Source organism: Phalacrocorax aristotelis, chromosome 3, assembly GCF_949628215.1.
Source record: "Phalacrocorax aristotelis chromosome 3, bGulAri2.1, whole genome shotgun sequence".
NCBI classification, from domain to species: Eukaryota; Metazoa; Chordata; class Aves; order Suliformes; family Phalacrocoracidae; genus Phalacrocorax; species Phalacrocorax aristotelis.
This window is the reverse complement of record NC_134278.1, coordinates 76,144,755-76,157,355: the sequence shown is the minus strand read 5'-3', so window position 1 is coordinate 76,157,355 and position 12,601 is coordinate 76,144,755. Positions and strand designations below refer to the sequence as shown.

The window sequence follows — 12,601 nt, the reverse complement described above, 5'->3', positions numbered from 1 at the left end:
CTCTCCACACCTTACCCATCTACTTGTGTCTGAGTTTAACCAGTTTGTATCTATCTGCATTTGCATAAATTTCCAATTGAGTTTGTACTAGCAGGCTGAAGCGTAAACAGGCACAGCTGAGATGCTGGTACATTCCTTCAGTATCTCAGTTACATATGTAGCAACTTCCAGCATAAGGGGTGGACAGATGGTCAGGAGCAGTACTGTCTTAAACTACCCAATATTTTAGCCACAATCTTCTTCACTTACTTATATTCCCCTCACTAACAATTCTTGTATTACCTCATGGGGAAAAGGTATTCATCATATTGTATCCTAAAGTGATTGAATTGTGCTGCTGACTCTGTTCTGTTAGTGAATGCAATGATGTGTCACACTGTGACACACGACATCTTCAGGATAGCAATATTTTATTTGGGAGAAGATCCATTTCCGTATCGTATTCATATGAATGAAATGGCTTATTGTACCTGAATTTATTAATACAAGTCACTTCAGAGGTAATAACTTCTTAATTTTATTACAGTCACTGGAATACAAATCAGCTAAAAGCCAAGAAGTTGAGTTCCTCAGGAACTTTTAATCAAAATAAATGTTGGGCTGTCTCTATCATGATACACTAGTGCTTCCTCCTGACTGCAGCACCCACTTCTTTCTGGGATTTGTGTTGGTGTTTCATTCTGAGCAAGATAATCCAAAGGAGTCTAGTCAACAGACTGGAAGAATTAAGAATTATTTATTTCCATGAAGTGCTGCAGGGTGAACTTTTTTTAATACCTACCTGGTACTTCTTGTTCAACAAAAAGAACATCAAAGGTCATTACACTGAATTTTTGATGTATTTGAGATGAAAACTGATATCAAAATAGTGAAACTTCCCCCAGCTGGGAACCAAGATTTTAATTCCACTCAATATTTCTCACTCAGTACTTCTGTGTATGCCTCCATCCTCTGGTCCAATTGGGGTGGCTGGGTGAGGTTGAGGGGTGCATTTTTACTTCTCACTTCTGTTTCCCTAAATGGCTAGCTTCTGTCTGTGAAGACTTGTTACATATTGCTTAGTCAGCTTTGACCTACTGCTGTATGCTAGACCAGCATTTCTGTATATAGTCTCCTATGCCTTCTTTGCACCTAAATGCATTTCACGTACCCTGCAACTCTGTGTATTCTGATTTTGTAGTATCGGTTTCTAGGGGGAAATGTGTTGCTCTGTACAAAAGCAATTCCTGCCCTTACACCCAGAACTGAGTGAGAATTTTCCTTCTGCCATGCTCACAGAAGTGGCATGCCAAAGGAGTAAGCCTGCGGTCTTTGAAGAAACCAATTTCCACCACTTGAGTCATCATGCTGGACCAAAACATTTTCTGCTGTGTAGGTACATGCTTGAAAAAATGGGTATTTTCATAGGAGACACAGGAAATTCCTCTGGAAATATGTAAAAGTTACTTTCTCTACAACTGTCCCCTTATGTAGCACTTGCTGATCCTTCCAAACAAGAGATTAATACTATCCAACTCATTAAATGTAAAATTGAAATTATTGCATGAATATGTACACCTTAGATAGATGTGGAGATTCAGATAGATACTAAGACATTTACAAAAGCGCCTAGGTACCTCTTGATCTCTCTGGAAATCAGATCCTTGTGATGTTATACAGAGATTATATTTGACATGACAGTCAAGTCTCACAGAGTTTCCATTTATCAGACAAGCTTTACTGTTTGTCACCCCTTACAGATGTGGGAGTAAGAGACCTGATCCAAATGGAGCCTTTCTTCAGCTCCATTTGGCTACTTCTTAAATTTAGTAATTTGATTTATTTCTTTTGGATTTCCATCAACAGTTTAAGCCTCAGGTAAATTCTCTAATCTTCTGTTAAGCCAATATTTATTTAACTTCCAGTAGGCAAACTTTACAGTCCAAGTCTTTTCAAAGTATGTATTCTTTGGAAGAGGTCTTGAACATCTGCGTAACTTCACACATAATCTCATGAATGGCATGTGCTGTTAAGAGTATCAACTTGTTAGTGATGATTTAATTATTGAGTTGAAATGTCAAAAAGAAAATACTGAGTTTCTTTTTCCTAAAACAACAGCTTGGAATATTATATTGATGAAATTTTGTTTTTATTCCACAGACTGAAATTTTGTATTTAATCTTTATGTGCTCTGTGCAAGTAAGCAAAGGTGTCTTCTTTTCTTTTACATTAAAAGTTTGTGGATTGCAGACTTTATAATAGAATAAAAGTGTTTAAGGGCAATGTATTTGTGGATTAGAACTTTCCAGCAAGTGCAATTTAGCATTCTAGCATTTTTCTAGTTGTAGTCTTTGCTGTGGTGTAGGGGCTAGTACAGGGAATGTGGAGGTAGAGAAATCACTCTGAATTCCAGAGCCATCATCTGCTGATCATCATGGATGATGTCTTTGAAGAACTAGAGATCAGAAGTTTAGGTTAATGGTTGGGCTTGAGAATCTTAAAGGTCTTTTCCAACCTAAATGATTCTATGCTTCTATGTTGCACTCACATGCCCATTTCCCATGTTTGCTTGTGGTTACAGTTGCGAGGCTGAAACTTCTGCGACCTCATGCACATTGCGACGAGGAGACTATACCTGTTGGAAGTGAATAAAAACCGTATTTGAGGGAAGGGGTGGGGATTGTTGATGACAAAAGTGAATTATGCTTGCCGTAAGTGTGTTGGAGTTATACTCTCTTTAAAAATGAGTACTGCTTTATAATTAATTTAAAAGGCACTCCACTTGTTTATGCTTCTTTTGTCAAGCACTTTCCTCTTACCAGCACATTTGATTTGCAGAGTCAATGCACTTGCTAACATTTTTTCATTTCCAGAACCAATAGTACTGGCTTTTGTAAGACTAAAGATAATGAGGATTACTTATTATTTAGGAATAAGTCTTTGGAGATGCACATATATGTGTTTTATGTGTGTATGTGAGCATACCTAGATAAACGTATTTAAAAAATACATGCACATAGTCAAATAGTCAGAGCTTAGCATATTAAAAAAAAAAAGTATATTCCCCATGGATTTAACTATATATTTTGCTACTGGCCCAGATAACATTATTTACAGTTGAGTGTTATGAGTGTTCTGGAAAGCTGGGAAATGTTCAGTTCCCATTAGCTGGAACTACTTTTGTCACGTAAGTCCTCCTTTACTCGCCAAACCACAATCAAAATAAAATTCAAATTCCGCTGATTTTTCTGAACAGTCTGAATATACAGCTTGCACAGTTTAGTTATTTCCAGAACACTTTTAAATAGAAATCAAACCCAGTAATGAGATGTACTACAGGAGACCGTGTAGCACACTGCAGGGCGTATGTACTGCACCCTGCCTGACACAGCATTATGCAATCGTACCCTGCATTTTAGTATATAAAGAGGGTACTTTCAGGTGCAAAACTTAAAACGTTGTGTAAAATTTTATTCATATATGGCCTTGTCCTTTAAAGATTAGCCAAATCTGAATAGATGATGTGAAATTTCAGATAGTTACAATGTTCATTGTTCAGCAAAACAACGGCAGTGTTCTCAGCCATATTGAAATGCTCGTAAAGAACCTGACAACTTTGGAGTGGTCAGGGAGACTTTACGTGTTTGAGAATCATAAAGATCCAATTTTCACCTTTAAAAATAGTTATTTCTTTGAACTATATAAATGCTTCTCAGCTTACACTTCTGTCAGTCATCAAAAATGCAAAGAAATAACATCTTCAGCTAAAATATTGCAGGTAGAATAGGAAATAAATCTTTAAGAAGACTGGATGTTGCAATCAATACCCAAGCAGCTTAGGTGACAGGTACCTGCTGTCTGTCTGATCTAAATGATTTTTGGTTTTATATCGGGTTTTGCTAATTCCTTTGCTTCCTGCCTGTGGACCTATTGGTTGAAGCAGTCCGCTGGGGACATGTCTACCTTCATACAGTCTCTGTGACTCATATGGATGTAATGAGTTCTTTTCTTGTTTCATAGTTCTTGTAGTCATTCCCCTGACCATGGGCTCAATGTGCATATTCAGAGTCCTTATGAAAAACAGCTTCGCCTGCTGAATGGCAGGGAGCTTATGAGTTTATTTGCCAGGCTTCTCTGGATGTATAAACCAGTTGCTGCGGCTCTAAAAATGATATGACTGGTGCAGTAGTGATTTTCTGCACTGAAGGTGGATGCCGGCAGGAGTTATGTACTGCAGATTTTAGTGAACTCTGAAAAGACCACACTCTAACACAACACTCCCAAACATTTCTGCTAGCCTGTGATTTTCTATCATTATCTTCTGTAGAATTACATCTGTGGGAAACCAGTTTATATGACTGTGCTTTACTGTGTAATAAGGACTTGTTTTCCCCTGTATTATTTAATGCATTTTGGCTCTAAAGCATACCTCAGTTTCCTGCATTTATTTGTTATATGCAGTGGGGAAGAGCACGAGGGGCACAGAAAGCGTGTATGCCTGTGCCCACTAAGTTCAGGACTGAACTAAAAATCCTTTGTGCCAATTTAAAACTACTTAGACAGCTGCCTAGCTAGGTCGTTTTTGATTCTGACTGTTCTCTGTAATTTCTAACCCTGCCAAGGGGAAACACATGGCTTTTGTTTATTGGTCACTAACTATTCTGTGATGGGTTTCAAAATGGTACACTGCAGTATTAATAGCTTTTCTCTGAAAATAGTACATGCTCCCTGAAACTGAAGAGTAAGCCTCTTGTAGTCACTCTAGTACAAACACCTTGTGAGAAATACTTGCTTTAAAAGGTGTTTTACTCTTGTTCAGTGTTTGTCAGGTTCAACTCCAGCCATGGCTTCCCGATGGAGTTTGGTTCAGATGCCAGCATCCTCCAGCTGAAGGAGGCGGTTGCCCAGCGACAGGGAGTTCCAGCTGATCAGCTGCGGGTGATTTTTGCAGGGAGGGAGCTCAGCAATGACTTGACACTGCAGGTAAGCCTCCCTCGGTAGCTTCGCTTCTGGACTGCTGCCAGATACACTGCCTCTGCCTCTAATGCTGCCAATCTGACATTCATGCCTGAGATCTAATAGAATAAATAGTGCCTGGGGATTCCTTGAACTTTACTCCACAGTGCTTCATTAATTCTGACCTTCTTAATTATGCATTAAAACAGCAAGCAGGAAGTATAGGGGAAGAGAGAGAATACAAGAGAGAGAACACGAGAGAGAGCTGTGCCTAGTGAATAAATGTTTACTGACTACAGAAGCAAGCCATGCACAATTTCTGTATCTGTTCAATTTCTATCTTACTTATTCCATTTGAATCTTAATGAAGAAGGATGTGAATAAATTGCTCTAAATCAGGTTACACAGTCATCACATTTTATAGAATTTGTAACCCAATTGTGACCCCTGGAGGATAGCTACAGGGCTGCTGCTGCTCCATGTGCTGCTGCGCACATGTGCAGGTGAGTGCACTGCTGCAGGGTTGGTTCCAGATCAGAAAGCTGTCTTGTTTCAGCCCCAGTCAGCAACCAAGCAGCACACAGGTGCTTGCTCACCCTCCCCCTCAGTGGGATGGGAAGAGAATCCAAAGAGTAAAAGAAAATTCGTAGGTTGAGATAAGAACAGTTTAGTAATTGAAATAAAATAAATAAAATAAGGATAATAATAACAACAACAATAGTAATAATTTAAAAAGTTGCAAAGAAAAGGCAAACAACAAGAAAGAGAGAGAGAAACAAAACCCAGGAAAAACAAGTGATGCAACTACTCACCACCCACTGACTGATGCCCAACCAGTCCCCAAGCAGCGATCACTGCCCACCAGCCAACTCGCCCTAGCTTATATACCAAGCATGACATCATATGGTAGGCAATAGCCTGTTGGCCAGTTTGGATCAGCTGTCCCGGCTGTGCCCCCTCGCCTCCCAGATTCTTGTGTAACCGGCAGAACATGGGAAGCTGAAAAGTCCTTGACTAGTGTAAGCACTGCTCAGCAACAACTAAACCATCAGTGTGTTATCAATATTATTCTCCTACTAAATCCAAAACACAGCACTGTACCAGCTACGAGGAAGAGAATTAACTCTATCCCAGCTGAAACCAAGACAAAAGCCCACAGAAGTGTACTCCAAACCACTGACCTCATAAACATGTGAAGCTAAGACAGTAGCAGGGAGCATGGAGGAGCAGCTTTAAGTAGGTATCTGAATTTCAGCTCCTGAAGGTTATCTAACTGTTCTCTTCAATAAATGCAGAGGGCTGTTCATCTGTGGTGAGCAGTAGTAAGCTCAGAAAGATAGGTTCAACTTTCTCTTCCTTGTTCTCTTCCTTCTTCTCTTCTTTGCTACCGTTACCAGTGCGGCTGCAGTTGCTTTATAAATATTTTTGTTTATACTGTATGTGGATTTGGCAGTTCACTCGGATAGCCAGGGCTTAGTGTAAGATCATACACCTCAGACATTTGGGGAACCCTACTGGCCTTTTGACAGAGCGCAAATACTGATTTAATGAAATTGCTGTCCTTCTGCAGTGGTATCAAAAAACTGCAGACGCAATCTGTAGTAGTGGAGGTGATTATATAACAGATCTCTCACAGGCAGAACTATTTCAGATTAATTGGCACTCATATTTCAGAAGTATTGCTGTACTTAGAATGGCTGCTAAGCCTGGGTACAGAAAGTCACTACTGTATTGATGACCTATCACTATTTCTCCTTGGGTATGATATTTATTGCTTTGCAAAGGGTTTTTGGGAGTTTCAGCACACAAAGGAAGGTATAGAAATGTGAATTGTTGTCAGTCTCCAATGCATCGCCTGTGGATAGTGTTGATGCATGTATATTCACGGCATAAACGGCAATGTGCTTCACTTACTTATATGTGAAAACAGGTCTAAGAAAATGTATGAATACAAAAAAATATAATGTGAATTGTAGAAGTTGTCAGTTGCCAGTTGCTAGATTTGGTGTCTGTGTTGTTCTGTCAGAAGCTTCTGAACCACTTAGCATTTCCTGGAAAGCTGTAGGTATTGGTGTTACTGCTATTTCATGTCAGCATGAAACATAGATTTTGAGCCCAGTTTTACACTTGCAACCAAGTTTGTTGTCAGCAACAACATACAATGTGTTGCCAGGATAAATTAAAAATTGCTTTCCAAATATACAGGCCTGCTGATGACTTAATTCATTTCATAGGAATGTCAGAATTACCCTGTGTAGTCAACTCATTTTATTATTTAGTAAACTGGACCTAGACTCATTGCTTTCACTATCGACTAAAGCAGATAGGAAAATCAGAAGCTGTTTGGTACAGTCCATACTTCTGTATTTAAGTGTCTTAAATAGTGCAAAGATTAATACAATCAGTGGTGTATCAATGAAATTTTTATTCTTGCTATTTAATTGAGTGCATTTTGCTCTCTTGTGTTTGCAGTTTTTTCTGTCATATATTTGTGTATGTGTATTTATTGTGGAAATTTGTCAGTACAAGAACAACAGTTGAGGGTTTGACGTGTTTGAGTTCCTATGGCAGGCTGTATGGTAGAGTTAACATCACATATGAGCAAATTAACTAGCTCTTGTTTTCTAGACCTACGGATTTGCATGCAGAGTAAGAAAAATACAACATAGATTTGTATTCAGCTGACGCTTTTAAGTTATTTTATTTTACTGTAATGTAGAATTTCTAATAAAACTATTTTGTTCTTCCGTTTTTCATAAATTACTTTTGAACTTATTTGCCCGAGATACTGCGGGAGAATCTAGAGGTCAGGAACGAGCACTGATAGTATTACAGATAATAAGATTATAGAGGACATGGGGAAAGCTACAGTAATTGCAGGAATGTGGGGCAGGAATATAGGAAATACTCCAGGATAGCAAACTTCATTGGTTTCACAGCTCACAGAACAACTAGATTTGCCTTGACAGCTTCTTTAGGATCTCAGGCAGCTGATACAAAACATAACTGAGAATGTGAAAGCTGCAGTTTTTTTCCTGTTTGGAAAGAAGGAAAAATCTTTCATGGTAGGTGAAACCTGTATAAAAGGAATGAAGCTGGAATAGACAAACGTTAACAAAAAATTAGTATGAGAAAGTGCCAAGTTGAGATCTTAAATAAGTGATTTGATATCAACAACAACATTAAAAAAATTGTAGGAAGGATAGAAGTGAAATATGTGTGGAGACATTTAATCTGGTACCTCAGATAAGTGTTTTGTCCTTGCAAAAAGAGAGGAAGATTAGTCACTGATTCAACTGTGCACAGGGGAGATCGGTATCTTAGCTAGTGACTAAGGGGCAAATAGTGAAATTAGAACCACAGTAAGGAAAGATTGGTAATGACTGGATGAAGAATGAGACCTGCAAAATTTGGAACTCATAAGAACGATTTACAGCAATAAGCTGCTTCCAAAAGCACAGCACATGGTGTCACTTTAAGGGTGCTAAATATGCCGCAGAATGATGAAGAGCTCCCTGCTGATTACAGCTCACTTTGGAATGAATAGAAGTCATTAATTAATATATACCCAAAACAGGAATTCTTTCGGAAGGCTGTCACGAGTATGTGAGAACAGGGGTAAGATCTTCTTGTGGCAATCATAAGGGTGAAAGAAGAACAGAACCGTAGCAGAGTCACCAAAGGAATAAACAGGAGGTAGCTGCATATTAGGAAGCTTGGAGTTTTGTAATGGGAGATGACTGTTTACAACAATATTGTCCTTGCCTCTAAGAACGGCAAAATTAGCTAACAAGCCTTCTGGAAGCAAAATATGTAATATTTATTAATACACATTTTTTTCTCAATGCAAACAATTTGAAATTTACTACTGGTAATAGAAGCGGTATTATATTATCACAAGCTTGCCCTTTCTTGGCGAACTCAAAATCCCTTTATGTGAAGAAGCTCTTTGCAAACAGTTTGTAAGAGATATTCCGTGCCTCGCAGAGCTTGCAGTGTAAATGTATAAGGCAGACAAATGATGTGATGAGAATCAGTAGGCTGGCTTGTTCACAGTCAGTAGCAAACCAGGGATAGAATTAAGTCTTCTGTTTCCCAGTCCAGTACCATTTCTTTTTGACAGTGTTTGCTCTATGAGGTAAATGTAGAAAATACAGTTATTTGAAACAGAAAAAGACTAAGCATGTGATTAGCAGCAGGACTTGTTAGCTTTAGCACAGTGCTCCACTGAGACACCTTCTAACTCAAAGTTAGCTTGCATTTGACTGGAGCATAGGCTCGAGGTTTGGAGCACAGGCTTCACATGAATTTGGCTTTGACTGTATCCATCCATATAGGTGCTTTCCTAAAACTATTGATACAAATGTTCAAGAAACAAACAAACGTGACTAGATGAGCATAACTGAAAATGAGTAGAAAGGAATGGCATAACTGGAGTAGCAACATAGATGAATATCCGTATAGAAGAGGGAAAAGAGAAGTGTTAGGGGAGTAGTAGTGCTATAACTGATGTTAGCGTGCTGCAGTTTGACAGTGGTTTGGAATGAGTATGCTTCGTTGTGGAAGGGTTTCTGAACAGTAAACATTAGAGGTTAATCCAGAGGGCACCTGGTTCTGCTGCAAGCATTTTCCAGTGCTATTGTGTGAAAAGCTCAAGGACAGAGAGAGCACCTTGTAACAACGGGTCCCAGTTTACCTCTCACATTTTAAATATTTATGAAAATGGGGTATCATTAATACCATTGATCTCAGTGAACAATTTTTTTAGCAGAAACAGGTATTTGAACAATGGAACATTGCATTTTATTGAAGAAGGACCTTGTTTACCTAAGTGTATGCCAACTTTCTTACTCTCTAAGCACAGCTCAGTACAACAGGACTTCCAGCAGTTCTTGTATTTCCCTGTTTTGGTTTACTGAAGGTACAAAAGAGAAACCAGGTGACAGAGCAAAATGTGTCCCTAAGCAGCGAAAGAACCCTGTGTGCTCAACTTTGGTTATAAACCCATGAACACTGAGATTAGATTGGCTTTTTTGACATACAAGAGAAGTAGTGCCTTTTGTTATGACCTACCTTTTGTATACAGGATGCCAAATCACTCAAGGGAACATCTTTGATATTCAGCAGTTTTGCAAATTATAGAATACAGTTGAGCCAACATTTGCATACGTAAACGCTGTTTGGAGAGATTTCCTCACAGACACCCTGACTGAATCAATCATCCTATGTGAAATTCAAAGAGAGAGAAAGATATTATGTGTGTGTTTAAATCAGTATTTTGGGTCAATATTTGATTGACCTGTGGATCTTTACTTACTTGTAAAGCTGGAAGAGATGTATTGTACTTCTTCAAAACAGAAGAAGATAGCTGAAGAATACTTAGGTATATTAAAGTAATAAAGGAAATCTAGAGATGCCACCTGTGTTACCAGGTACTAGGGACTTGACTAAATGAGTGGATAACAGTACTGCTCACTCTTGCTTCTTTTGATGACTGCAGACTCACTGTATGTGACAACAGAGACTCTATGTGCTGAATAAGTTTTTTCCAAGTCTTGTGATCGACCTCGTGGCATTATATGCCCATAATGAATGTGGAAAGTACCATGTAGCCATATTTAATATGAAGTTAAATCCAGGCCAGCTCAGGTCTACAGATTTGCCATATCTGTTTGAGAGGATACATTGCTTGTTAATTGTTCTGGCAGATCAAGATCAAAATGCATCAATAAATTAGACCTTTCAGCCCAGCAACACATTTTGCATTGCTGTTCTATTCTTTTTATGCTGTTTTTACTGGAAGTAGGAGACTATGAACAAGATTTAACTATAGCTAAGTAAGGGTTAAATTTTCTTCAGGTAGTTTGGTAACTCCAGAAAGTGAATGGGCCATGTTTGAGGGGGCTGCAGGATTGAAGGTGACCCTGAACTTTGCTGGTACCTTCTGGATTCTTCAGACATTTCTTACGTGTTTTGGTTGGTCTGCTGATGGTAGAGGAGGAAGCATGGCAAGGTTTCCTTCTTAAACTTTCTGCAGTGTGCACTCTCTATGAGTTTGTATTTAATTTCTAGAAGTATCTGGGTTTTCGTACCTAGATAATTCTAAGCTGTCCATTAAGTCTGGTTCATGATTCCATGGAATAGGGTTGCTGGTGCCAGTATTCCTATAGGAGTCTTACTGACTTAGAATATTTCTGAATGACATGCGTTGCCCTTTTAGACTAATTTCCAAATTTCTAAATGTGAGTTTCTTTTGTTTTCCATTTTGCTGACCGTTTCAGTAAGTTGGGAGTCTATTGAATTAATTTCCATTCCATCTATGGTTGTTATTACCTTTTTATATGTGAGAACATGTTCAGGCAGCAGATTAATTTTTTTTTAACTTCATTTCTCTTAGGCAGTTAAAATTCTCTACATTGAGGCCATTAAGTGAATTTTACGAAATCCATTTCTGAAAGAGCAGTTGCTTTGCGTGGGACTGATAGAGAAACCGCAATACTATTTGCATAAAATACAGTTTGTTGATAAGAAAATCCTCTGGCAAACCACTGTAGTTCTCAAGAAATACATAGTGTTTCAGAATGAAATTATCCTGAAAATTGCACTAATATTAGATATGCTTCTGTTTTCTACCTGAATACTTGCATTAGACAGGCACTTGTTGAATCTTTCTCCCTCGTCATGGGTATAATCCAATTCATATGTTTACAATGCTGTCCATTTTTTGATGTGGATCCTGCTTTAAGTTGCACGAGGGAAAATGTGTAAGAAAAAACTTTTAAAAGCTGTAGTTGTGGAGTGATGGCAGTGAGAAATAAATTTTATGAGTTTGTAAATCATGACAGTAAAAGCCTGTGGCTTTCATTCATCACCTTTCTAAATTGCTATGGTGAAAAAGTGTTTAGCATATTGCACACCGTTACCAGAAACTATAGTTGAATTAGCAGAAGTTCAAGGGTAAGAGGGATATTTCCTTCCTACTTCCTCCATTTTCCTCAAAAGAAAAACATGGTATTAACAATCCTGGTAGACTACTTTTCTAAAGAAGGGTCTATAGAGACTATGTATTTTCTAATTCATAACTAAATAGAACAATAATTGACAAATATTTGTCTTGTGTTAAAAAAACAAGCAAAAATAGGATTTATTTAACACTTTACATAGTGAAAATATGGGATTAAGAAATGGGAAATTGGGGCAGAGTCTCTGTGGATTACTTTTTAACATTGAGGATTTTCTGTCTGGAAAATAAAATCGTAAAGGAAGAGATGGAAATTTCAGTGTTGGAAATATATTTTAAAGTAGCAGGTATCATACCAATTATGCCTCCTCAATAGAAAGGTGGAATGTAGTCCCTTGCCATTATTATTTCTTTGCTTTAGTCTTAATTTTACTTATTTAAATTTTTACAGCTCTGATTGTCTGAAATGTCATCTGTAATACATTCATAATTGTACTTATCAAGGTCACACAGCTATTTAGTAAACCATTGTGGGTTTCCTTCTTTGATGTATTTTTTTTCAATCTTTCTCATTCATTTTAATTGAAAATGTGGGAGCGGAACTTAAATACTTCATATCCGATTACCGTTTTCATCACAGATGAACGTCCATACTCCAGGAGATGGAGAATTGTTCCTGTTAGGAGTGGCTTTGATTGGGGGGCA

The 12,601-nt window shown here is 38.1% G+C and overlaps 1 protein-coding gene across 2 annotated transcripts in view; it reads left to right on the top strand.

Annotated features, from left to right (window-relative positions):
* PRKN (parkin RBR E3 ubiquitin protein ligase) overlaps positions 1-12,601 on the top strand; it is a 783,437-nt gene that overhangs the window by 152,135 nt on the left and 618,701 nt on the right. For both annotated transcript variants that reach the window (XM_075088053.1, XM_075088052.1), the window contains exon 2: positions 4,799-4,962. In XM_075088053.1, coding sequence (XP_074944154.1) covers positions 4,799-4,962 — 164 coding nt within the window. The remainder of the gene's footprint in view (positions 1-4,798; positions 4,963-12,601) is intronic.